The sequence below is a fragment of the Tympanuchus pallidicinctus genome, unplaced genomic scaffold, assembly GCF_026119805.1.
Source record: "Tympanuchus pallidicinctus isolate F22 unplaced genomic scaffold, pur_lepc_1.0 scaffold33, whole genome shotgun sequence".
NCBI classification, from domain to species: domain Eukaryota; kingdom Metazoa; phylum Chordata; class Aves; order Galliformes; family Phasianidae; genus Tympanuchus; species Tympanuchus pallidicinctus.
In genome coordinates this window covers 120,268-148,201 of record NW_026294751.1, presented here as the reverse complement: position 1 = coordinate 148,201, position 27,934 = coordinate 120,268, and the positions used below count along the sequence as shown (strand labels likewise).

Genomic DNA, 27,934 nt, shown 5'->3' with positions numbered 1-27,934 from the left:
GATTTGGACAAGTTGATCTCCAGAAGTCCTTTCCAAACTGAGCAATAGTGTGAAATCAAAGAGTTAGATAAAGCTTTTCTAGTAATCTTTCCATTGTCCTCTAAAGAGCACTGTTGTCTCTGGGAAGCTAAACTTGACACTAAGAAACCAAAAAAGAAATGCCACACACTTGAGATGGAATTCACATGTTTACAGTGTTTACAGAGCTACTTTGCAATACCAGTGTAAATGCTTTTCTGTATTAGTTTTTTTAATTGTGAATATATATATTCTAAATCAAGATGCACAATTTTTCTAATTTAATTTACACAGAATAATACCTTGTTGTCTGAGTGGCAGGGATGAGGTCCTGGTATTGGATAACGCTGGATGTGTGCGTGGGATGTCGCTCACATGACTGCAAAGCCTGGGTGCTTATACTGGAGTTATTCTAGGATGTGATAATCTGCCTTACCATAGAGCAATGTGAACAGTGCCTTCCATCTCTGTGGACTTTCACTCTGCCCTCTTGTGTAACAATTACAGCACACCAGTCCAGAGGGAAGCTGTCCGCGTTCTTCTGCAAAGCTCCAAGCCTTGGGAGTATCGCTGCCTTGTTTTCGTCCCATTCGATTCATGTTTGTGAAGGTCAACACTTTGGAGTCCCAGTTCACGTGGTACTTAGAAAACTTCTGACTAATTTCAAAATGAATGTACTTGACGACAGTGGTGTCACTCTTTGTAAGTTTAATAACAGACGTAAGTGTTTCTCAGCTACAAGATAATAAGTAACATACAAGAATTTAATACAAAAAAAAGCCCCTATACTAATAGCTTGGTTCTCACGTACCCTCTGGTATTTCCTACACAACATGTTTTTACAGGGAAGCAGTTTCTCTGTAAAGAGAGCATGAGAGTGAGTACATGTGCACACATACACTTACAGAATCACAGAATGGCCAGGGTTGGAAAGGACCTTAAGGATCATGAATTTCCAACCCCGTCACATGCAGGACCACCAACCTCCACATTTAATACTAGACCAGGCTGCCTAGGGCCCCATCCAACCTGGCCTTGAACACCTCCAGGGACGGGGCATCCACAGCCTCTCTGGGCAGCTGCTCCAGCACCTCACCACTCTCACAGTAAAAAACTCGAGAATTACTTACAAATGAGAATTGTTTTCTAGCAACCAAAAAGTGAAAATACTGCAACATTACTGAAACAAAAATAAAGGAATGAGCCTAAATTTTAGGGTGGAGACACTCAAAAGAAACCAAAGGGGTTAAATTCCTTCTAAATTCACTGAGATATAGTTGCCTGGTTCATTTAAGCTTTCTTGTTATGGTCTCACTTGGGTCTTCCTTTTCTTCCATTCCAATGGGTATCTCTCCACGCTTGTAGACACTGACAGTCACCTGTCCTGTTTCGGAGCCATATTTGTTCTTAACATAGATGCTGTATTTTCCCGTATCTTCATTGCAGACTTTCTCTATGGTAATCGTGACAACTGTCCCCTTCACATCCATTCTGTACCGATCTTTAAAGACGATCATTTTCTCATTTTTGAACCAAGTGATTTCTGGGTAAGGATCTCCAGAGATACAGCAAGTTAAACAAAGGGTCTGTTGTAAAACAAATAGTAGAGATAGATTACGAAGACACAAATAAGCAAGATGATGTGATGATGTTAATAATTAAAAAAAAAAATAAAAAATCAAGATCAGTAAAAATCCACAGGAGCTTCTTATCTATAATCTCTCTGTTCTAAACAGATTAGAACAGATTAACTTCATCAAAGAGCGCACATATTTTTTCTTAGGTCTGTGTTACTTAAAATGAGAGTGACAGTTCCTGAAAGGCGTGTGTTATTTGGTTATTCTTGTTACTTTGCAGTTACGTTGAACTTGCTGTCTAATCATGGATCCATGTAAATAGCGGTGCTCATTTTAATGTTATTAATATTTCTTGCTGCTTCTGTGAAACTAGAAAATTCTTACAATAGTGACTTTGAGTCACTTCCACATCCGTGGTAGTACGATGCCAGAAATGACAGCGAGCATTTAAAACCAAGAGTTTTCTCCCCAGCAGTCATTTCCCTACATCTGTGCAAGGTCCAGTTATCCGAGTGATTACTCAACATTACCTTATCCTCCATGATGGTGGCTACATCTGGCAGACCTTGAACAACTCTGGCACGACCTGGGAATGAGCAAATATGACCCCTCAGTTTTACTTTCAATGTACCACTTGGTTTTGTTTGGCAGAAGAAATTCATTTACTTACACTTTTCTGCAATTGCTGCTTCTCTAAAAGTGAAGAGACAAAGACAAAATTATAATGATTTATTAGGTATGGTACCGAACACAACACTCAAAATAGATCAATTTGGCTGTAAAAATATTTAGGCAGGAACTTACTTTAGCCTTCTGTGCTCAGCCAGAGCATCTTCAAAGACTGCAAAAAAATGAAATGGTTTTAGGGAATGTTGCTGTTTATTTCTTTTGATATAGTGGGTTTAATATAATGCATCAATGCTGGAATTGCAGGTATTTGTGCACAAATCTATGCGTTATTAACTCTCATCTTGGCATGAGCATCTGCCATAAGGAAATCTGAATCTATTTATAAACTGTAAAAGTGTATAAAATAGAGCCTCGTACTTCCTTTCCTCAGGAGGAAAAAATCTTTTGAACAGTTTGGACAAGTCTTTATAAACTTGAAGCCATGTTGTTTCCAGGATGTCCCCTATAAGCTCTGTCAGCCTCCAGGACCCAGACTGGGAGCAGCTGCCCTCCCACATCCCTCCCCAGGAGTGCCTTATGCTCAGCAGTGCTCCCTAAAGGCTTCTGTCCTTTCCACTGATCCCTTCTCCTCCCTTTGTCCTCCCTTTGGCTTTGTTGGGCACTTGAATGTTCTTAGCCCAGTTTAGTAGCATGCTGTCACAGAACCATAGCTCCAACTCAAATGAAAGAGAAGTAATGCTGCCAGAGATCTGAAGGAATCTTGGAAAGTAGCTCAGGGAGATCTAATTCCTGCAATGCAGTTGTTGATGCAGCTTACCTTGCCCAGACAAGTCAGTTGACAGCTTGTGAGAGTCATTCCCATCAAACAACTCCAGGATGTACTTTCCTTTATCTGTATCTGTTGGGTTCAGTATGTGGAGCCAGATCTGATTCATTGTGCTCCCAGCTTTCAGCTTGTCACGAATTTCCAGTCGCTTCTCCCTAAATAAACAAATTCTTCAATTTCAATACAGTTTAGCAGACCTGCATGCTTTCTGTTAGACCTCTACCTGTTAGAACAACAGAGTGGGAGTCAGGACCTTGACCATCATTTTGTAAAGGGTTACGTACTCAGTCACTTGAATATCTCACTGGGCATCCATGCTTTCAGGTAGCTTGCTAAAGCTCTCAGCTTCTACAAAATACCTCATAGTTTTTATTTGGGAGATTAAATAAGAATTAGACACACTAGCACAGACTGCCCAGATAGGTGGTGGAGCCACCGTCCCTGGAGGTGTTCAGGAGTAGATGCAGTGCTTCAGGACATGGGCAGTATTAGTGGTAGGTGACAGCTGGAAAAGATTTCTAAGATAATCCAGTCCAACGCCAATGATCCTATGATATGCATAAAGTCCTTAAACATCATTAAAACTGGCCTCCTTCCATGAGTCTGTAGGATGCGCGTAATGAGACAGTATTTCTCTATTTTACCAAGTTGTTATGAGACTAAATGAGCTCACGTTTGGAAAGAGCCTTGTAATGTTTGAGAGCTGTGTTATTCAGAGTGGGGCAACACGGTAGTTTGTGGAAGCATAAAAATAGTAGCAATAAAGGGCTTGAAACAAGAAAATAACAGCTTCCTTTCCTGTTTGTGACCAAAGTTACTATTCCAGTTAAGATGACCAGTTATTTGTATCTCAGCACCGCCAGAATATTTGTAACATGATCGTTCATTTTGGAATTCTCAGATGTGTTTCAGAATTCATAGAGAATCGTGATTTTCAGACCTGACTCTGAAAAATCTCCCATTGCCTTAAAAAACTGTGGTCTGAGGCTTAAGATACCCAGTTCTTGTGATAAACAATTTCAAGCAACAGTACCCTCAGAACCCTTCCCAGTGCCTTTAGGGGACTCACTTGTGAAACCAGGTTGTTTTCATGTAGTCTGTGTAGTACTTCACGTCTGTGTAGATTTTGATGCCTTCGTCAGTAGGCTGAATTTTCAGAGGTGTAGCAGAAAGAGCTGATGGTATAATTGAAAGACTGGAATTGAAGAGGGAATCCAAAAACATCTGCGCAATCTTACTTGTTATGCAAAGAAAATCCCAGGCAACCTATTGACATTTATCTCTGGAGAATGCGACTGGTTGGATGTTGGATGGTATTCTGCCTCTGCAAGGCTCCTCTTCTAGCCAGCAGAGAGCAAAAAAATGACATCATCTCTTCTGGAGACCTATAGTAGGCATCTCACAGACAGAAAAAGCTCAACTTGTCCAAATTCACGTAGCGAATGACGTGATAAGGAAAAGGCTGCTGGCACGTGCAGATCATGGAAATAATTCGTAAGTGCACAGGGCTTTGTGTCCCTGGACACATTTGCTGACTGCCCTTTCTGACAGTTTAAAGGTGCTTCTACTGCCAAAGTAATATTAAAAGGGCAGTATGTTGTACTTGAGTCGGTACACACTGACTCTAGATCCAGGGGCAGCTCCTGTCCTGGTTGCTCTTATCCTGGCACCCCACCCCCTTCCCCTGCTGTCGTCACCGAGGAGAAAAGGACATACCACTGATCCTACACAGCTCCTTGAGAAGGTCTTCAAAGGCTGCAAAGATATAATGATGTCTAAGTACTTATAAATACAGTACAGTGAGCAAATCACATCTCATCTGGCAACTTAATTTTCTTATGTGTGTAATATATCAGTTATTCATTGTCTTTTTCTGCTGTAAATCTTGCTGGATATGGAATTTTTGCCACCGATTTATTTTAATATGCTGGTAGATACATTTCTTACTACATTTAGATGTTCCTGTCTTTGTTAGCACTCAGTTTGTAATTAAGGCAGGAAGCTGAAATAATATGGCATTTCTTTTGTGCTTTGTGTTGTCTTTAACTGATATTCTGTGGTTGTGGTTCAGATGTGAGTTTTGATCCACAGGTGGAGCTGCAGAATGGAAACAGAATTTTGTTTTCTGAGTGGTTTGGACTGGCTGAAGTTCCAGGGCTGAGAATTTGTTTGTGGATTATCAAATGAATCCTGGCATGGATAGATAAAAAGAGTAGGGATTGTACACAAAGCCCTCTGAAAACAATCTGTTCACTGGGCTTTGTATAACTTTTGAAGAGTAAGAGATTTTTTTAAAAAACAGTTTATTTTATGACCCCAGTCTGACATTAAATGCTTCTGATTTTTAAAATGATCACCATGTATATAAAAAGTAAGTTCTCCTACTTCCTTTTATGAGATCAAGTTGGGTGTAGTCCTCTCCTCGGTCATCCGAAACAACTGCTTTGTATTGACCCTCATCTGCTTTGGTTATCTGGCAAATATATATCCAAATATATAACGTTAAACTAAATGTAAATAAATAATTACAACCCTCAACAGAATTTTCACATGCCCTTGAAACAGGACACAAAAAAAGGCAGAGAGCCGAGGTTTTATTTCTTCTTCCAGTTTGTCTCTAGAACATGACCTGACCATGACAGGTTGCCTGAACCTGAAGAGCCCACACTTTCCTTTTTAGCCCCTGTTAAAAACCATCTCATTTCTAATCCATCAGGCTATAATGTTAATTATTCTTTCATGTAGTTGGCATCACCCAAAACACATGCAGACTGTTAAGCACAAGGTTAATAATTAGTTTTTTCAAGTTAGTGTGGTCACCAAAGCCAACAAATTGCTTTTCTGTTCTCACCTTTTTAATATGGAGAGTTCCTATCCCAGTCCTTGGGTCAAACACACCGCCTGTTCGGGCTTTCTTATTGAAGAACCACTGGAAGCTGGTGTCCTTTCTCAGATTTGTTGCCTGTTTAAAGTCAAGACTTAGAAGTCGGGGTCCCCAAAACATCTGGTTTTATAAATGCAGAGATTTTTTTTTAAATGTGAAGCATCACAACAGTCCTACAGGATTGCTGTAGAATACTGTGAGCTTCCCTCTCTGTTTAAAAAGTCTGTTTGAGTTCTGCTGTCTCTTACCCTTCATCAGTCTGCAAATAACCATTGGAATGAGCATTGTTCATTCCCAGACCTTAAAATGGACATCTGAAATGTAACGCTAAAGGAATTCAGACTGTGAAGTTGCACTGATGTACATACCTTGCAGGTAAGGAGCACTTCACAGTTCTCGGTAACCTTCCATTTCAAATTCTCTACAAAATAGGGCCCTAGAAAAGAAAATAAATATTTTGCCGTGCAGCTCCACAGCTCAAAAATGATCCACTGGGATGCCCCCATCTCATGCTGAGTCCCAGCAGTGCTGCCTAGGAGGGGCAGTCATGCACCAGACATGCATCAGACACACAGTTTACATCACACAGTTACTGCTGGCTTTGTGATGTCCTAAGGCAACAGATCTTGTATTCACTGAGGAATCAGATCTTAAAATGTCAGTGAACTAATCAACATAAACAATACACTTAGTAAAGTTGATATGAGCATTTAGAGCATTTGATGAAATGCCTTTGCTCAGGTTTTGCCATCCTTTTGGCACAGTCCTGGTAAGTCATTAATCTGCTTATCTTACCCTGCTTTTTCTTCCATTCCTTTTGTTTTGCATCAGCTTCCTTTGCAACTTTATCAAAACCTGTAGGAGCAGTAATCAAAGTCAAAACAACAACAACAACAACAGTTTCTTCATATAATGCTGTAGAGATCGTGGTTACAGAAGGCTTTCTCTTAAAAGCTTTAACATATGTCTATAAGGCATTTCTTATGCCCCACTGACAACCTTAACTTATGAACAGTATGTAATATTACTGTCATGAAAATAGAAGTGTCATTGAAGACTTGAGCAGTATGCATTTAAGAAATGAAACAGGAGCTTGGCCTTGCAAAAACACAGGCTGGAAACCCTGAAAATAAAATGTTTTAAAAGTAAGAAACAAAATAGGGCAGCGAGCATAAAATTTATCTCAGTTTCAGACAACTGTTTTTCTTCATCATCAGTAAATAAAAATGATCACTGACAGTTTACAAGTCAAACTCATTTTGTATTCTGAAATTACCACGTGCCAAATTGCTCTATAAAGGCACTTTATTCTCCCCACTGCTTTTAGAGAGAGTCCAGTAACATGACATTTGTGTGGGTAACTTCTGTTCACAGAACATGGAAGCATTGGAAAGTCATTTAAAACGGTCAAACCGTTCACAGGAACTAAAAATAGGGATAGATATTGTATAGGAAGTATTTTAGTGCTAAACTTCTTGTTTTCTAGTTTTAAATAATTAAAGAGCCTCTCTGTAGTAGCACATACACCCTATGTGTTTCACCCAGTGTGATTTATGTTAGCCTTTTCATGTTGCTTGGACTCATCTTCCAGTAAAATCGACACTGGTCTCCTTGCTGCATTCAGTTTGATGCAATTAATCAGCTGTTAAATACTCTGAATTTTCAACCTGATCCTGTGCTAAGATAAATACGCACAAATCATAATTCTTGTCAGTCTGCTTACTGCCAAGATACAGAGTGTTCAACACAGCAAGATGATATGTGAAACATTTGGAAACAGCAACAAAAGATTCCCTTGGATATTTTCCTCCAGTAGATCTTCTTTATTATCAGAGACCCTATTTATAACATCAGAATCTCCAGTTTATGTTGAAGAGAAGAGGAATTCAGATTATTTCTTACATGATTCATGGACTTAGTGGGCAGTATTGGTGGAAACTGTATGGTTGGACTAGATGATCTTAGAGGTCTTTGTTAACGTTAACAATTCTATGACTTTAATGTGTGCTAAAATTTGCTCTCCACATTCTCAGTGTCAGTGCAGTCAGTGCAACTGCCAGAAGTCCCTGGAGTCCTTTCATGCCTAGAAAAATTTCCACTCAGCATGACAGCCTGTATTCAGTACTGAATTTTCACTTACTTTCATCCAGAAGAACAAGGGTGAATTGATTTTTAGCTTTTCCGTCCTGCAGCTGGGCTGTGTACACTCCTTTATCGTCATCACAGAAGTTCTGGATTATCAGTTCAACCAGACCTTTTTCTTTGACGAAGTTTATTTTATGTGTCTGCATAAAACAAAGCAAATATAATAAATTCAATGGTTTTCAAAACTAGATTCCAGCACTGCATCTTCTACAACACTCAGATATGAGACAACCCTTCTGCGTGTGCATCCTCATCCATTTCCCCCATCTCACGGGTATGAAGAACCAATTCTGATATTCTGTATCCTGAGATTCATCTGCTGTTTCTTTATGTGGTTGGGTATAATAGAACTTCACAGAGCAAAACTTTCCTCCAGGACAGCTTCTGTTACAACCACATAACACCATGTCTTCTTTCTTGCTGTGTCTTACAGACTTCTCAGATTACCAGGATCTCTGTGATTTTTAGTATAATGAAAGCAGTGCACGTAATTACATATCTGGGGCATGTAACTGCATGTTTGGGCAATGGTAAATAATACTGCCACCCTCTGACACCATGCAAGCACTACTGAATCCCTTGTACACACACACCCCGAAACCTGCCTAATGCTCACATGCGAATACAATCATTATGCCTTACCACCTTGTTTGCTTTAGGCACATAATATCATTACAAAGAGCTTGGAAAACACTTGGTAACCGTGCATTTCTGTGTCAGTTCAACAGTGCAGAAAATATAGTTCTAAGAATGGACAAGGTCTACGAAGGTTTACTGCATACTGCTTTAAAAGAGAAAAATAACATCAACAACAAAAGTCAACAACAAAAAAACCCCAAAAGATTGCAATGAAATTCTGAAGTTCTTTGCACACTCCTATCCCTTTTTTAATCCCTGCTTTTTATTTGCTTGGTAGTTGTTTTTTCCCTATTTTTAATTTTTGTGTGTGTGTTTTTCCCCCCCCCCTCATTTCCTTTCCTTTTCCCCTTTCCTTTTTTCTTTCCCCTTTTCCTTCTGCTTTCCCTTTCCATTTCTCTTCTCCGTTTTTGGCCTGACGTTAGATCTGGACAGCTTGAGAATCAGACAGTTGGCTTTCTGTTTATGCACAGTGTGAAACCAAGTCCCAGAGCCTCCCAAAGACGCACATCAAAACGCCTGATGAAAATTTAGAAAATGTGGCATGTGCCCAGTTGGTCTGTATCCCTGTTCAGGAAGGGGAAAGTAAGTCAGAATTAAAAATACCAGAACGTACTGGTGTGCTTGTAAGCTCCTTCTCATTGAAGATTAAATGCAGCTCTGCATTTGGTGACAGCTTTTCAACCTCCAGCCACAGCCGCACTTCTCCTTTCTCCAGAACATCAACATTCCATCCAGATATCAGCTTTATTACTAGAAAACAAAGAGAACTGCCCACAGGAATTCGTATGTAAGCCACAAAATTCAGCTGAGCCCAGATTCTGCCAGTGTTCCCTTTTCAAAATCTGTATGTCTGGAAGTGGCTTATTTACTCATCCAACTTACATGGGTTCCTGATTTCATGGCTACGTTTCAGCAACTTGTCCAGATCTGAAATACAAAAAATTGTTTAGGTTAGTACAATTAGACCAAAGCAAAATCATTATAGCAATTGGATTTAATTTGTCAGTGAGCCTTATTTATGTCAAGAAGATAAGTACAAAACATTCCAAACAGGGAGAACTAGAGAAGGTGGTGGAGGTAACTCTTAGTTCTGTCTGAAGAGAACATTGATTGTATCAACTCAAGAAATACAGTAGAGAAATTTTAGATAATTATGACAGCGTGTGAAATCTGAATGGAAAAAATTACTTCCAAGATCATCGTAATTTTTCTTAGGAGCCTGAAAACAAAACTGTCCTCTGTCTGTCAGGGAACGAGAAACATCTTTCCAATGACACAACTATCATTAAGCGACATCAACCACCACTGTTCTGGGAGAAGCTTTCCTTTAGACATCTAATACTAGAAAATTATGGCACACTGGTTTTTTGTGCTTGTTAATTATAAGTTTTTACCTTCTTGTGTTAAAGTGCAGCTGGCAGAGATATCATCATCTACGTCTGTAACCTCCACTGAATATATTCCCAGATCCTTTTCTGATGGATCTTTCAATATAAGCTTAGATCTTAAAAATAAAGGCAATAATAAATGTTTATTTTTCACTCAGAAGTTACATTGGCATTTTTTTTTAAAAGGATACAACACATTTGATACATCTGCAACATCAAATTTAGTACTTAGTCATTTGTATATGACACTGAGGAGCAAGTGGACATTTTTCTCTGCACATTATCTACTCACTTATTGCCTTTCTCTTCTGTCTGAACTCTGTCAGCATCTGGTGGTCCTTCATAGTCCTTTGACCAGATAAATTCAGAGGAGTCATTCTTTTCAGGAGCTTCAAAAGCCATATAAATGAACCCTTCTTCATCCACCCCGAGTTCAATTTCATTTGTGCCTGAATGATAGAATGAAAGAAAAAAGTAAACGAAAATATTACTTACAAAGACCAACTTAGCTTCTCAGGCTGGATATGAGGAAGAATTTCTTCTCCCAGAGACAATGCACTGGCACAGGTTGCTTAGGAAGTGGTGGGGTTACCATCCCTGGAGGTGTTTAAGGGAAGGGTGGATGCGGTGCTTAGGGACGTGGCTTAGTCAGCAATATTGATGGCAGGTGGACAGTTGGACTGGATGATCTTAGAAGTTTACACAACCTTGATGACTCTTTGATTCTGGACATTAGATGTTAAAGCCAGAATGTACAGCTAGAGTAAATTCATTTGGGCAGATTAATTTACTAAACTTTATTTTGTCTGGGTTTTTTTCTTGCCATGGAATGCGTAGCAAATATTTAATAAAGCACGGTTCTTTTCACAGGAATCAACATAACATGTACAGACATAGCAATTCATCACTCAGTTTCATACCTGGCTTGCTTTTGGCCACCACTGGATCTGAGGCAAGTGAAGGGGGTCCAATTCCAGCCTTGTTCAGCGCTCTTACTCGGAAAATAAAGCATTTCCCCGTGTCTAGGTCTGAAACCTGCAGGAACCAGTGACAGGAATCAATAAGTGTTGCAAAGCAATGCTTGGATACTGAGTGCATATACTGACCTTCATATGAGTGGCAGCCGTGGACTGCTTGTTTATTTGCTTCCATTCCTCTGTCCCTTCTTCACACATGTCTACATAATAGCCTGTAACTGGACCTGCACCTGTGTACAATGGGGCTTGCCAGTGCAGCATCAGGGAAGAGTCTCTCACTTCAGAGAACTTCACATCATAAGGAGGACCTGTTCAAGGAAGAGTGTGCTGTCAAGCTACGGCATTAAAAGATTTGATGCATCATACAAGTTTGAAATCAGAAAGCAGAGTTTTATGATAAGCTGGGAACAGTGTGTCCAGAAGCAACACTTTCTATGCTAATTAACTGGAGAGATACGTTCTAGGAAAAAAATGCACACATGATTTAATGTTATTAGCTTTGGTATAATAACGTTAAGATATTAGAGCTATATTCTTTTTTTTTTTTTTTAAACAATGTTATTAAAAGTACTTCGATGCTTTATGAGTGAAGTGTGGAAATAGTACCCTACATCTGAATCAGAACATCCCAAGAAATGTTTGCGTGCATTTGTTTACTGGGACCTCACCTTACACAGACCTATAGTCTTGAGAAGTCCCTCAGAGTCACTGAAAAGTGAGAACAGAACTAGTGTATGTGGAAGTGTTTTTCTGCCTGTTCATTTTGTGAGAGGTACCTGGTTCTTGCATTGTCCACTCCTCACATCTGAACAAGTCGCTGGGCTCAGATACTTCCCCAACACCTGCCATGTTCATTGCACATGCACGGAATTCATACAGATGGCCTTCTTCAAGGTTGCTAACCTTCGTGTTCAGAAACGCAGAGAAAATATTAGCATGGCCTTGCATGGTGGTAACCTTATGAGAGTATGAAGAAAGTTCTGGACTGAAGGAAATAGAAGAAAGCACCTTATCCCATGGTTCCCACTATACATAAAGAAGGACAGCGTTGTATCTGAAATTAATACCGTGTAAACTCGCTGAGGAATCGGCTGACTATTGACTTCATGCCAATCCAGCTCAGATGCATCATGCTGATCCAGGAAATAACCCAGAATCTTTGTTCCTCCTTTACGCTTCGGGGGTTTCCAGCCGATGGTCATGCTGGTCTTCCCACAGCTCAGCAGAACAAACCCACGTGGTGCTGATGGGCGAGCTGAGCAGCAAAGGGACAGACAAAGGACAGTGCTGCTCAGTGCAGGTTTGGAAAGGGTGGATGTAGTACTTAGAAACGTGGTTAAATGGGTAACACTTGCGGTAGGTGGATGATCTTAGAGTTCTTTTCCAACATTAATGGCTTACGATCTAGGGATTAGGGAAAGGGGGGTACATATTGGACAAATCAGCTTGGAGAAATACCTGGCACATTTGATGTGACTCTGTTTACGTCAAGATCTCATAGTATGACTTCTGCTGTGTAAAAGCAGTTACCAGGATAACAGTACATTTAAAATGATCACTTGTACCAGTGCCAAATGAGTACTAAAAGTGTAACACATTGCTGAATCAAAATGCTAATTAACATCGCCCACTCTTGCCAAGCATAAATGACAACAGAAGCAGGGTGATACAAGAAAATCAGTTCCCTGTTGCTTTGCTTATCTGCTCAGTATTATTCCCATAACGTGTAATAATATCTGTGCATGGCAGATTTGTCTCGGAGGGATTTACATGCACATCTGTTACTTACCTATTGCTGGCCTTACAGTGATAGGATCTGTTTCTGGAGAGCTTTCACTCAATCCTGCCTCACTGACAGATTTCACACAAAAGACATACTCCTTTCCAGCTTTCAGCCCAGGGACAGTAAATCTAGGAGAAAAAAAAATCACCGTTTGTGCTGATTGTTCAGAAAACAGATGAAAGGTCTTTTGAATAGATGGCAATATATTTTAATAAGAAACTGTTCCTTGCAAAATCCTTATTTCTCATTACAAACTGAAGCATCACATAAAATAGATACTGATAGGTCAGACAGTTAGCATAGATCAGATAGCAAGGTGTCACACTGCTGCCTGGCACTGCCAGTACAACAAATAGGACTTTCAGTGGACTTCGCAGTTGACGTGCGACTCTCACAACTAAGAGAGATTTTCTAAATACTGTGCATGTGACACCAACACACTCTGCTGGAAAGCACATAAAAAAATGGAATGTGGTTCTACCAGTCGTGCCACAAAGTCTATCTTCTGCAGACTGAGAGTCTATGATACACACAGACGCTGCTGTCAGTCTGGCTTTAGGCATAAAAGTGCGACTGGGCATTTTGGCTGACGAGCAGCACTTAGTGCTAAAAGACGATCTGGTGTTTGCATGCATGCCTGTGTGTGCACTGAAGGAAGTTCTTTTTTTAACTGAAACATGACTCTGGCCATAAAGAGAAGAATCCAAGCTTGCACCCTATCTCAATGGAGTACAATAGCTGCACACACTCATTACACATCACGGGCTTATTGTTGACAGTTTGCCATTCTTCTGTTCCAGTCTCCCGACAATATATGTAGTAGCCCAAAGGTTCCAGACCATCCTTTAATTTATCCCACTGCAAAACAACAGATGTCTTGGTGTCTCTGAAAGCTAAAACCTGAGACGGTGGTGGTAAAGGAGCTGTAAAAGAAAAAAAACACAGAAAAATAGCTGGTTATTTAGAAGAATAGGTAAACTCAAATGTGTTTATTAAGCGAGTTCACTGATTTATTCACCTTCCCCAGAGCTTTGTTTACAAATTAGAGCAAATCACCATAAACACTGTCCCTGTTCACATTTGGGTTTGTTGCTCCTCGTTCTCCTTCCCCCGACAGCCCATTGCTTCAGCAGTTACACCCATGTAACCTCTATGAAATGGGACCTGCTTCACTCTTGAGAAACAAAGGACAGTATTAATGAACACTAGGGAAGATTTAATGCAAGAATATGAAATAAGAGAAACAGCTACTCCTCTCTGCCTAATGGAAGCATGGACATGAGTCTGACTGTTATCTCATCAGTCCCAGGAAGAAACCCAAACAAATCAGCACTCTAAGCACTGCTCTTTATCTGAAGGCCCTAGAAAGCAGCTGCTTCTGCAATCACAGTTGTATCATTCCTTCCAACACCGACATGTAACCAAGTGCTGGAAGCACACTTGGATTAAACACAGGCTTCCACCATCCCTTACTTAATTAAATGTAATTCCCTTACTGTGGCTTGGTTAGATTTATACTGCTTTGACCAACTGCAAAGTAATTGAAGGAGGATTTAAGGCTTTAAGAGGTTTCCTGACATCAAAGCAACGGCTGTGTAACAAAATAACATGAAGTTTAAAGGAGGTGGCATGGGGGACGGGGAGGAATCCACACATTAGCTTTGTAGCACATCTCCTCTTCCATCATTAGCGTAGTGCATAGCAGTGAAATAATTACCGAGTTTTGCTCCAGCAGTGATGGGTTCGCTGGGCAGGGATGGCTCACTGATTCCATACTTGTTAATGGACCGCACTCGGAAACGGTACGGTTTTCCTTTAGTGAGATCAAAGAGTGCAAATCTTGGGGAATTAACTGGCATATCCAGATTAACCATTTGCCAGGAGTCGCTGCCCACAAGCAACTGTAAGGAAAAAGGTGGCGATTTACAATTCACAAAAGCTTAAAACTCCTGACAGACAACAGAGTCAGTCTTCCTAGAAAAATATGTGTATTTCCTTTATTAAAAAGGGTAAATGATCAATTTCTTGTTGACATATGTTATCTTCCTTGGAAACAGAAGGTCCTTTTGCAGCAGGAAGAGTACAGCAAATGGGAAATGAGTACCGGTAAATTGGTAGGAGGTACTCATTAACCAGCAAAAGGACTAAAGGGGAATTGAAAAGTGGACTACTGTACAGTTCTTCACAGCCTTTCCGCACCTGGGAGGCCCATGGGGCAGAAACAGTTTTCCTGTTAACGCTCTTCTACCATTCTGTGGATTACATTTCACTAATTGACGCTTTGTCTTTTTAAGAGCAAGGCTTCCCCCCACCTTATGCGCAGTGATGGCTTATTTCTACTGTCCACTCTAAACAGCCATCAGCAATTATCTGCATTCAATAATGATTCCTGTGCTTCAGGCCATGTGAGAAATAAACACTCCTGTCCAGGAGTAGCAGCAATCTCCTTTCTTTGTGATGTTATTTCCTTACCTTTTCCACATAATATTGCAGTGGTTCTCTGCCTCTCGGATCTGGTTCATCCCAGGCCAAAGCCACATAATCTTCCCTGACCTCACTTGCGTGAACATTGGTGGGTGGCAGGGGAATCTTGATGTGTCCTATGGGAAGTCAGAACCAAATATGCTTTAGAATCATACAATCATGGAATCATTTGAGTTGGAGGGGATCCTCAGAGCCCATCTGATCCCACTCGGCAATGAACAAGGACACCCACGGCTTCATCAGTGCTCAGGGCCTGATCCAGCCTTCAGATATAGTGCCAAAGGAAAAAAAAAACAAAACCAACGATGTTACTTTAAAACAGATTACTTTCTCCTGGAGTAAAATAAGATCCTTCAGTATAAAGGAGGAGAATTAAGTATTTTAAGTATTTTGGAGACAGGAAAACCAATATTTTCACAAGAGTTTGTACTGTTTATGATAGCTTCTATATCCTTGTGCAGCTTACAGGTAGGTTTTCTCCTTGCTCTCTGTATAATCAATGGCTATCAAGGTGTTACAATCACAGAATAAACAAGAGAATTAGGCAAAGCAGATTATGATAACAAAGGAGAATAAATGGAAGGCTTACCCTTATGCTGGGCTCACCACAAAACACCAGAAGGAGGGATCTCCAGAAGAGATCCTTCCCCCCCTGGGAGCCAGCTCTTAAATAGGTCTAGGAGGGGTGCAGCCAGGCTCCACCCCTTCCTGCAGCACAGGTGAATTGCCTTCACTGTGCTCCTCTGGCTGACTCATGGCTCGCCTCAGGTGATCAATCAGAGGTTCAGGCCGTGACTCAGCAGTTCCCATACACTCTCTAACAGTCAGTTTTAAGGGAACAGCCCAGTATAGATTGAGCTTACCTTCTAGGTCATCCTTGAAAATTTCTATCATCCTGCCTTCATCATATGGAATAACTGTAATATCAAACAGAACAGTGTTATCCAGCAGGAGATACAGAGCTGTGTCAGAATGCTTGGAGACTGATGAAAAAGATAGAGATCAGAACTGTGTAGTATAATTTTATGCATAACTATGTATGTTTCATGACATACTCAGTGACATTTCATATCTGTAGTGTTTTGATGTTTTCTGTTCCAGAGTAGTACTGAGGTGGGCTTCGTGAAAGAACAGCACAGCAGGGTGCTGCATTGGTGTTTTTAGCAACGAGGAGAATCTGGACAAACTGCATTCATCTGTACTGCAGCCTCACATTGTACTGAAGGAACAAATTTTCCTGCTTTGAGTACACACCTGTCACTCTCTTGCCTTTGCTGGGGTCATACATTATAACTGGATCACTGGTTTTTGAAGGATGACTGATCCCCGCTTTATTGACAGCCTTCACTCGGAACTGATATGCCTGTCCTTCAGCAAGGCCCAGCACGGGGTATCTGCAGGTTTTCACAGGCTTTTCATTGCATGGAACCCAGTTCTCTGACCCAGCCGTACACCTGGAATGGAATGTATCCCATGGAGTTCCTTTGTGATTTCCCGCAACACAATCATGAGGTTTCTTTCTCTAACAGATAGAAGTACAGACCTTTCAATAAAATATCCAAGGATTGGGCTTCCTCCATCATCACTGGGCGCTATCCAAGAAAGAATCAAGCAATCTTTATTTATGTCATGGCATTTCACTTTGAGAGGGGATCCAGGTGCACCAGCTGATTCTGCTGCAGCATCTGCAGGAACACCAAGCTATTTTGGTTAAGACTTTCTTCTCTGTATCAAAAAATTAAGTTACTGAGTCAAGGTTAAGTGTGTCCCAGCAATACAAGTCATATTTTTACATCTTAATCACAATTGAATGTAAGATTTGGACATTCTGTTAATTGTAACAGAAAAAAAGCACAAAATTGGGACAGACTTTCTTGAGAATGAGGCAGTGAATTCCTTTATGCCAGAGTATTAGGGGACAAGCCTTTGTTCTAAGTAGGACAGCACCCTGTTATTACCTCGAACAAACACATAAGTGGTTTGCTCTTTGCATCCACCCAGTGAGGGGACACGGATTGTGTAGAACCCCTCATCTTCTTTGTAAGCACATGACACTCTTAGAGAAGCTTCCTGGTCTTGATACTTCAGTTCCTGATGTTCTGAGTTCTGCAGCAACTCACCTGTAAAGCATGAAAAGGGTAAAGGAGATCCACCTGAACTGGTGGAGTGAGGATCGATGCATTTCCAAATGGAAAAATAAAATACAACCAAACTCACCATCAAAAACCAGAGAAACAAAACTAGAGCAGCAAGATAAGGGATCTGCAAGACACTCCTGATAATATACCTCACAGTTATACTCATGGACTCTGATCCTATTTTATTGCAATCCCTCTGTGTTCACTGTGCACAGAAAGAACAGATCAAAAAGAACAGTCCCTGTCCTGGAGAACAATCCAAGCAATAAAGAGTAGTGAAATTACTGAGTCAAAGCTACTCTTCACAGCTGGGAACAGGATGCACTGAATTCTGACAGATAATTTAGCAGTTCTACCTGAGGATGCAAATAAATAACATCTCTATTGAGATAAGAGCTGAGAGCAGCTCATGAATCCCTAATTCTAATCCTCTCATATAAGCATATAAAATCAAATGATGTAGTCATATATGTATATGTATTCTATATGTATAAGCGTAGCTACTGCATACAAACCATCTCTGAACCAGGTAATGTTTCGCTGGTGTTCAAGTAAATCAGAAGTGAAGTAACAGGAGAGGGTGAAAGGCTCCTTTTCTCTTGAAAATAGTGGTTTCAGCGAGGAGGCAAAGTCTGCCTCTCTGGCAAGAAGAGATCCTATGAAACAAAAATGAAATGCAGCATGAGAGAGATGTCCCAGAGATCTCTAGCTTGTACCATATTTTTTGTCTTGTATTTAGAGGGTGGCTGAGCCTCGTGCTTTTCCCATGCAGGCAGGCTTACAGGAAAAATTAGAGCTCGGAAAAGAAGAATTCCATTGCTTCAGGTGGCAAAAATCAAAGAAATAACAATCACTGACATTTACTTACTCCTGTATATTTCCGAATCAAAGCCCGACTCCTTTCCGTAATAGTCTACAAGACAAGAAGGAAATGCATTTAGGAAATCTATTCCGGTGTTTATCTTCCCCTCAAATATGTACAATGACACTCAGCAAACTGCTCTTTTCTCTCAAAGCAACTCTTAATGTGACCTTCAAAGTGTCATCAGGCAGTAAAACATCAATTTGCTTAATGACAGAGGTCGTTCCTCATCTGGAGGGCAGAGAGTCTCCCACAGAATTCCTCTTTCAGCAGCTGTGGTTCTTTGGAGGCACTGCCCGCACCACCCAATGTTGCCCCAAGAGCTGTTGGTATCACAGCACAAAATGAGATGATTTGGAGCTGGACTCTAAGAACCAATGCGCTGAAACGGGATGAAACCGAGGTGCTCTCTTACCTCTAAGCCCCAAGAAATGCACATAAAATAAGATATTTTTTCATTTTGGCAATAGCAAAGCTCACTCATAAGCACAAGACAAGTATTGCCTGTAAACAGCTGAAGTGGAAAGAAATGGAAAGGATGAGAGGGGAAGCACAGCCTCATGCTGGGTCCTGTGAGACCTCCACGATGTCTGAAGGCACAGTGAGTTACGCTGCAAGAATCATAGAATTGTTAAGGTTGGAAGAGACCTCTGAGATGCAGTCCAACCATCCACCTATTGGCAATATTGTCCATAAATATGTCTCTAAGTATTACTTCCATGCTTTCCTTAAAGCACACCTCTGGAATCCGTGACCCCTCAACTCCCTAGGCAGCCTGTGCCAATGCATCACCACACTTTCTGAGAATAATTTGTTCCGTATATCCAACCTGAATCTCCCTTGGCACAACTTGAGGCCATCACCTCTTTCATCCAAATCATCAATACAGATATTAAACAGGGCCAGCCCCCCAGCCATCCCCTGGGGAACACTACTGATATGACTCATTGCCAGCTGAATCCATCTCCATTCACCACCACTTGCTGGACCTGGCCCTCCAACCAATTTCACCCAGCAAATAGTGAATCACTGAGCCTAGAGACCCTCACCCTGGCACCAAAGATATTCCAGACAGCATAGGGCTGGGAGAAGAGGTGTGATCAGCCTGCCTGCAAGAAGAGGAATGTTTCCAGTGGAGGAAGGATTAATGCCTTGGTATAGTCTCTATTTTCAGAAGGTTAAACACAAATAGCAAAAAGAAGAATCGTATTACTAAGATAATATTAGACAGGGTCAAGGGAAAAGGAGAAGTGTGGGCCTCTCACCACAATCACAAGGAACAACACTTGCAAACTGTTCAGAAACCCTGGACTCATACTGAAAGCATTCAGTTGTCTGCTGTTCTGTAGGCCTAGACTATTCAGGCTTTTAGATACAAAATTATGATCTATATATGTTTATATATGTAGTTAGGAAGTATGAACAGCCAAATCATGATTCTGTGAGATTACGTGGCACATTTCTTAAAGCATGATATAATTTCCCTTTTCAGGCAGTCATAGTTTACTTCCTTCACCACGTTTGAGCTTGGCTTGCACCAGACCCCAAAGAGTCTGTGCCAGCTACTGTACTAGCTCATGGTTACTACTGTGGGAGACGAATATGGTACTCCATGCAGTACTGCATTAAGACAGCCCGCTGAAAACCAATTGTTCACCAAGTTCATGCTTAACTTTAGAAGTGAACCAGACTCCTAGGAGTGCTATGTATTCTGTATGTTGTGTGTGTTTGTCTGTTTTACATGAAAACAAGTTTTATATCAGTCCAGATATATCCAACTATCTAAATTTAGTACAATTTCAGTGTAGTGATAGGACAGCTGTGTCCATAAGCAATCCAGAAGATTTTGCCTGACTCCAGAAGTGACAGAAGGGCCATTATATCTGCGATTGCACATTGGTTGGCAGTAGCTAAATAGTATTTCATGCAGTTGTGCTTTCCCATCCCTAATAAACGAGAGGTGTTCTCCTTTCACATTAGCAGAGTGCTCACTTCTTTCTATTTTAATTTTTTTAATTATTATTTTTTTTCCAGGGTGCTTGGGTGGTTTTTAATGATATAACATATAGTACTGAAAATATTTGAAAGAATCTCAAGAATGTGAAAATTTTAAAAGCAAAGGAACATTTTCTACTTACTCCTGACAAGCACTGTAGCAAATGAGTAAGCCTTGCCATACTGATTCTCAATTACAACGCTGTATTCAGCAGAATCTTCCATGGAGCATCTGGAAAAAAAAAAAAAAAAAAAAAAAAAAATTCCCATCCTTTTTAGGTTTCAGTCATCATACTTCACAGGACAAATTCAGAGAGGTTCCCTTTAATCCCTAGAGTTAGAAGCAGACACTTTTTTTTCCACTGAGAAGCTGCTTTTCCTGTTGCTTGGAAGAATTTCTTAGGGATCAGCTCTTTTATCTTGAATCACATGTAATAAGCAAGCAGAGACCCATCAAACACCACATTCCAGTGAAGATATGCAGGAATATTTATCACATGGGTTACAGGGCTGATGAACCGCCATAATTGTAATCATGTTGATCAGTCCCAAATCACACTGGTACACCTTTTTTTTTGTGAATTGCTCTTAATGAGCATGGTATCATCCCGAATGACAAAGTTCTGGCTTCTGGCCATGCCAAAAAAAACCCAAAAGTAAAAATTAACGAGGCTGTAAAATTTTGGTAATAACAAATATTTAACATTATGAACTGTTGAGATTGCTTACTAATGGCAAAGGCTCAGCCCAAACACAACACAACGATGCCAAGCTGGGTCAGATTCCAGAACAGCTCTCTTTTTCTCCAGCACACAGAAAGTGTTTGTTTTAGAAGAGTGAGTCTTATTCAAGTAAAATAAACCTCCTCAAAGACAAGAGCATACACCTTACCTGCTGATGCGCAAGGTCAACATTCCAAACTTGTTTTTGATCTTGTATTTTCCTGCTGGGGCTAAACGGAGGTCAATCGGGACTCCATTTTTATACCTAGTTGAACACACAGGTGACATGAGAAAGGGATGAAGAGACTGACTGATGCAATTAACACTTCCTTTTAAAGCTAGCAATGTCTGACACCACAGAGGCACAGAAGAGGAGTAGAAAGCTGGTCACATCTCTCTGTTACTGTTTTCATCCCAAATCAACTTGGAACAGTCTTGCAGCTAACCTAGAATCCACCCTAACTTTACATGTATTTCTTCTCTAGGGCCGCTTGGAAACTGCCTGTAGGCTGTTCTGCACTGGTTTGTTGCTTCCTCCTCTCATGCTCTTTGCTGTGCAGGTCATTTGACGGAGTCTGAGACAATGTCTCTTGCTTCCTTTTGTCAACTGGAGATGTGTGGGAGGTTCTTACTCTCTTTGCTCTTTGAATAATTCAAAGAGATTGTTCTGAAATCATAAAATCATTAGGGTCGGAAAAGATCTCTAAAATCATCTAGTCCAACCATCCACCTATCACCAATATTACCCACTAAGCCATATCCCTAAATACTACATCCATCCTTTCCTTAAAAGCCTGTAGGGACAGTGACCCTACCAACTCTCTGAGCAGCCTGTGCCAATGCTTCACCACTCTTTCTGAGAAGAAATTCTTCCTAATATCCAGTCTGAACTTCCTCTGGTATAACTTAAGGCCATTCCCTCTTGTCCTCCTCATCAGGAGTTCTGACAGTACCAGCACTATCTGCCTGCAGAGTCACTAATAATTCAAATGTTTGCATACTTAGAACTTTTCATGGGAGGAATGGTTAATACATCAACGGTTCTTTCTGTCCCTTGATTATTAATAGTAAATGTAGCACTTAAATCCCGAGATTGCCCACAGGACAGAGTATGTAGCACCAAGGGAGGCCTGGAGATCAAAGTGTCTGTGCTATCTCAAAGGAGCCCCATAAGACTGTCCGCTGTCTTCAGGACCCACTGAGTACTTCACATATTCACTAGTCCTAATAGTGGAAATGGGAAACTCCGTGACCTGTTAAGCTCTCCCTTTCTTCTGTCAGGAACAGATGTTACCGCTCTGGTTGCCTCCTCACTTGCACACAGACTTTTTAGCCATGCTGGCAACATGAGCTATTGGCATCGACTGACATACCAGGTCACCTGTGGCAGTGGGGAAGCCAGGACTGTACATGTCAGTGTCACTTCCATCCTCTCCCAGACTGCGTGTACTCTGAGGGGGATCCAGAACATAGGTGCTCGACCCGAACACAGCTCAATGTATTCCTTCTCCCTGCGTGCCTTCTCTACAGCCTGTGACAGGGACAGACTAAATAAAGGCAGTGGAAAGAGATTGTTTTCCAGTTACACAAGTTCTCTTACATAAGGGACATGTGTGATAATGCTTCAGTGACAGAGATGCAAGGGCTTGTCCTTATTGCTGACAGTACTGAGGTGGTCCCATCACCTGATTAGGTTTGGTATCCTCTCCTGAATGATAGTTAGTCTTGGAAATTATAACCCTGTAGGCATTTCTGCTATCAATAGAGATATCTGATCTGACCTTCCTCCGAAGCACTCTCCGGTCGGCTCTCACACGCAGCAATCTGCAGTTCTTAATAACCTCCTCTTCCAACTTTTCCATCTCATTCCCAAAACAAACTCTCTTCTGCCCCCTCTGCTCAAGCTCTAAGATGGCAGCTTCTCTTCTTAGCTTGTAATTCCTGCAACAGAGGATGTCAAAAGCTAACAAAAGTTAGGATAATGCTCTTTTATTTTGATCTTTCTGTTTTGTTGTTTTATAGTAAACAAGTGTCAAGGATAGAAATATCAATTTGAATGTCATATCTAGTATGATGTCAGGCAATTGTGCCTCACAGAAACCAACACTGCTACCATGAGTTATAGTGCTTTAAAGGCACATGAAAGGGATCTGCTATTAATCACTTCTAATCACACATGGAGAGCTGGCAGAAGAGCTAAAGAGAGGAGAGATGCTGCTAACTACTTGTGTTGTTCAGCCATCGCAGAAGTATGGACAGCACGACCAGTGCCAAGATTTTTTATAAAAGAGGAGGGAGTTCCATCTGTTGCCATTATTTGTTAATTTGAATCTGTATTTTCCATTTATTCCCATGAAATACAGTTTCTCCTAAGCTCTTGTTTGTGAGAAAGGTAGTGTTACCCAGCACTACAGGAACCAAGGGAATATAATTTAGTTTCCTGCATTTGCAGATGGCGTTTTTCAAAGAAAAACCTCTTGATTGAACCTGGTCTTTTTGCTTCCAATGGAATGAGTTGGAACCTGTGACCCCCGTAGAAAGGTGATATTGGACACAATGCTTGTTTTTGTTATAGCGATTTTTGACTTACTGTGGTGTTTCAGAGGTCAAGGCAAGAGCAGCTGCTATGGATAACTCCGAAAGGCTGAAAGTTTCTTCTTCCTCACTTCCAGAGATAGATGCACATAAAAAGAATCCAGACAATTGCCCATAATTTCATAAATTAAACATTCAACAAAGCTGTTTGTATTCAATACTGAGTGCAGTGCTTCAGAAAGTCCCGTGTGGACCTGATTTACTCAGACCATCCCTAGCTCTGTGCTTACCTGGTTTTGAACCTTTTCTTTCTAGTCGTGGAGGTCATTTGCAACCTCTGCTGCCTCTCCTCCTTTTGTTCCTCCTCTCTATGGTGGAAGAATATTTGAGTTCCCATGCTGTGAAGTCAGAGGCAAACTTTCTTGCTGGAATGGAATAAAACATAAAGTGACTTTCAAACAAGGCAGCTGAACAAAGTGCCCTTCAGTTAACATTATGTCCTTACTTTGCTTTGACATTCAAATGCTGCAAATGAAAGTTCATATAATACCGCCTTCTGTCATTTGAACTAAGAAAGAGATGTTTTGTGACCCATTAGCCGAAAGTGAACTCAGACAAATAAGTCAGAAAGTCTTTAAAGGTGGCTGAAGTTTAAACAGAAGAGTAAGCAAGCGGCGTTCTGTGGGCTGATCTGTTTTCCGAAGGCTGATGCTCTAAAGCCGCTGGATATTCTTCCAGGGTGTTCCATTAGCTCAGACCCCCAATATAGCATACAGGCAAGTGAGAGCCATGAGAAGCGAAATGAGAGGAACACTGATGATTAGGGATAAAATAAATACAGAACATCAGGTAGTGAACTATGAATGAAAAGTTTAAAATATAAGCAGATTTTCAGTCTGGAAACAATGTTGTGGGGGGAGTGGATGCCAAATAGCCTGTGCCCTGCTATTCAGACTGTAAGTGCACCGTGTTCTGACCCTGCCTGAATGTGGCAGAGGTTGGATCCTATAGTGCAGCTACACCAAACATGTGGGCAGGAATCACTTAGGGGCTGTATTAGCTGTAATTAATCATTTGCTGACACAGGGCAATTCTTCCCCCATATAACACAACTGCATATCAAAGCTGCTGATAGTTACAGTGAGTACTTCAACAGGGTAATGCTTTATCCAGTCCTGCGAGTGAATCCCAAGGAATCACTTGTTTCTCCCTGAAAGCAATTGGTAATGGTCTCTGGGCTCCATGCTTCTTGCAGCATAACTCACTGTGCCTTCAGACATCATGGAGGTCTCACAGGACCCAGCATGAGGCTGTGCTTCCCCTCTCATCCTTTCCATTTCTTTCCACTTCAGCTGTTTACAGGCAATACTTGTCTTGTGCTTATGAGTGAGCTTTGCTATTGCCAAAATGAAAAAATATCTTATTTTATGTGCATTTCTTGGGGCTTAGAGGTAAGAGAGCACCTCGGTTTCATCCCGTTTCAGCGCATTGGTTCTTAGAGTCCAGCTCCAAATCATCTCATTTTGTGCTGTGATACCAACAGCTCTTGGGGCAACATTGGGTGGTGCGGGCAGTGCCTCCAAAGAACCACAGCTGCTGAAAGAGGAATTCTGTGGGAGACTCTCTGCCCTCCAGATGAGGAACGACCTCTGTCATTAAGCAAATTGATGTTTTACTGCCTGATGACACTTTGAAGGTCACATTAAGAGTTGCTTTGAGAGAAAAGAGCAGTTTGCTGAGTGTCATTGTACATATTTGAGGGGAAGATAAACACCGGAATAGATTTCCTAAATGCATTTCCTTCTTGTCTTGTAGACTATTACGGAAAGGAGTCGGGCTTTGATTCGGAAATATACAGGAGTAAGTAAATGTCAGTGATTGTTATTTCTTTGATTTTTGCCACCTGAAGCAATGGAATTCTTCTTTTCCGAGCTCTAATTTTTCCTGTAAGCCTGCCTGCATGGGAAAAGCACGAGGCTCAGCTACCACTCTGAATGCTCAACACTCATTTCTTCTTGCTTTGCTTCTTTGGAGATGTAATGGTGCTGAATGATACCAAACACACTTGCCAATCTGCTCCTGTCTTATACTCTGTTCTTGGAATTTTCTCCTGACAGATTTTTCACTGCATTTTTGCTTTACCTCTTCTTAATACTTCATAATAAACATGACTACCCCACATCTCTGACAAGCATTCTGGTTTTCTGTCAAAGTAAACAACTAGTGCAAGACCAGCCCATGGAGAAGCACAGCAGCACGGCAAAGCACTGTTCTGGTTAGAGCAAAATATCCCCAAATGCAGATGAAAATACAGATTTCCTCAGCGGATGTTGACTTTGGCAGAATCAAAGAAGCACTGGCAAAAACAAAATACGGGAAAATAAAACAGATCTTTATAGAAAGAAATATCTTTTTATTTCCCAGAATATGACTCTCTTCAGGACTATTTCAGCCACAAAATGACTGCAGGGCATCAAATCTTTGCTTCCACATACACAGACAGTTACTGTTCTGAGGTTATTTTTTAATATATACTGCTTTCTGTTTTTCTTCCTGGTAATTTTCCAGTGCTCTATAATCTGGTGTTTGTTGCAAAGCAGTAGAGTTCTGAGCAGTTAAAAGATACATTTTTGAATCCAAATATGTGCATTTTTCTTAACAAATCAACGAAGCAAAATAGATACATGTGAGCAAACATGAATTAAAACTAGTTGCCTAAGAACAACACTGGAAAAACAGCAACAACACTTCAGAGCAGATCAATCACAAAGCACAACCCATCTCTGTGGTGCAATGCAAATAACAGGATCATACAAAGATGCTGCTATGAAATCATTTAAAATCCTGCTGTAAACCAGAGTTTATTTGCAGATAAATCAACTTACCCTATGAAGACTACAGTGAGAGTGCCTGTCTCCACGAAAGAGAAAGGACAAAGGAGCGTTTCCTATTCCCTGTTCATGACACTAAGAATGACTCTCCCCAAAAGAATGTTCCCCATGTTGGAGTGCCCATCCTCAAGTCTTAAATATAGCATCCTGCCATGCCATCGCTGTGACAATGGGGAGACCCATGCAGGGCTGCCTGAGCCGTTTGCTGCAGTGACAACTAATTGCAAACTGATTTTTAGACCAAGCAAATTATTGCCATTGCCAGTGATGCAAGGAATGAGAGGTGCCTCCAAAATTTGGGTAACTAAATGTATTATCCTCTGCTTCTTTAGGATAGAGGCTCACAGAGGAACAAAAAGTAATTATGAATGTTTTAACCTCTTCTGGGAATTTCCCTTGGTTTGATGCTGCCTTTAATGCATAATGGACTGAAATCATTTATTTTGATGTCTCTTTAGTGAATGGCAACCCCAGCCAAATCATGTCAATGTATTATTAGATCAGGGTCAACACCAGCTCTTACGTTTCAGCTGGCTGTGACTATTATGTGTTCCTCATAACACGTAAATGAAGGCTTGATTCTGGGAGTCATTCTTAGTGTCATCAGTGGGGAAAATGAAATGCTCATTCTCAAAATAAAAACGCTCATTCTGAAAAGAAAAAGATTTACATGCACCACATGGGCAACTAACCCATGGCTGGGGGTTGGAATGAGATGATCTTGAGGGTCTCCTCCAACCTAAGCCATTCCATGATTTAAGAACCAGTGAGTGTAAGGCTACTGCCCAGCTGCTGTGCAAGTTCTTTCATGCAGCTCTGCTGCATCATTCCTCCCTATTGCGAACAGTGATATTTAGGCCACAGTGATGCCAGAGGGAAGCTATAAAGTCTGTTCTAACCTGGTCTTAATGCTTTCAGATCTGCCCCTCAACTCTGCCTCATCCCATCTCCAGAATTAGGAGCTTTCCATTTGTTCCTTCAGTATGATTTTCCTCAAGGAATGCATCAAAAAAGTACTTTGTGATTACGAGTGTCTTCAGCTAGTTTGCCTTCCTGTGCCAAAACAACTGACATGGAGAATGTGAGCCTCACTCCAGTGATACGCAAAGCTCCCCGGGTTGCTTGGAGCAGGGCTGCTGGCACGGGGAGCAGCTCGCTGACAGCTCCCTGATTTAGCCGAGAAGACAAAGAGCAATGCTCTGCTCTAGGGTTACAGCTGCCACCTGCTGCACTGCCATCCTTGGGACAACTGGAACTGCTCACTTGTCACCGTCATGACATCTGCCTGGGAATAAGCACAGTCTCTGTTGCGAAGCAGTGCTGCTTTTCTTTATCTAGAGCTATCAATGCTGTTGTCTGGGAAAGTCAAGAGAAACAAAGAACAGACTCTTGTTTGGTACAGATGGCTTGCATGACATGACCTTTGAAACAGCACTGAAA

At 41.1% G+C, this 27,934-nt stretch overlaps 1 protein-coding gene across 1 annotated transcript; it reads right to left on the bottom strand.

Annotated features, from left to right (window-relative positions):
- Positions 1 to 709: 709 nt before the first annotated feature.
- MYOM3 (myomesin 3) lies at positions 710 to 24,886 on the bottom strand. The gene is made up of 34 exons (XM_052698822.1): positions 24,869 to 24,886; positions 22,442 to 22,599; positions 21,238 to 21,333; positions 20,490 to 20,578; positions 18,358 to 18,402; positions 18,005 to 18,145; positions 17,310 to 17,471; positions 16,895 to 17,036; positions 16,606 to 16,805; positions 16,215 to 16,268; positions 15,340 to 15,467; positions 14,585 to 14,768; positions 13,616 to 13,790; positions 12,874 to 12,995; positions 12,152 to 12,339; positions 11,861 to 11,987; positions 11,214 to 11,392; positions 11,028 to 11,142; positions 10,400 to 10,556; positions 10,114 to 10,223; positions 9,602 to 9,646; positions 9,333 to 9,469; positions 8,076 to 8,220; positions 6,731 to 6,790; positions 6,304 to 6,371; positions 5,903 to 6,013; positions 5,437 to 5,524; positions 4,768 to 4,806; positions 4,121 to 4,226; positions 3,043 to 3,206; positions 2,400 to 2,436; positions 2,266 to 2,288; positions 2,126 to 2,181; positions 710 to 1,604 (listed from the first exon to the last, which is right to left on the bottom strand). Exons 1-34 carry the CDS (start codon positions 24,884 to 24,886, stop codon positions 1,305 to 1,307), a joined length of 3,969 nt encoding a protein of 1,322 aa, XP_052554782.1. The 3' UTR covers positions 710 to 1,304.
- Positions 24,887 to 27,934: the final 3,048 nt, after the last annotated feature.

Bases quoted from the DNA above. Each gene is read 5' to 3' on its own strand.
- MYOM3 (XM_052698822.1), bottom strand. The intron at 21,334-22,441 runs GTATGTCAGTCG...GTGTTCAACTAG, and splicing joins CCACTGCCACAGGTGACCTG to GTATAAAAATGGAGTCCCGA. The intron at 11,143-11,213 runs GTCAGTATATGC...TGGTTCCTGCAG, and splicing joins CGGCTGCCACTCATATGAAG to GTTTCAGACCTAGACACGGG.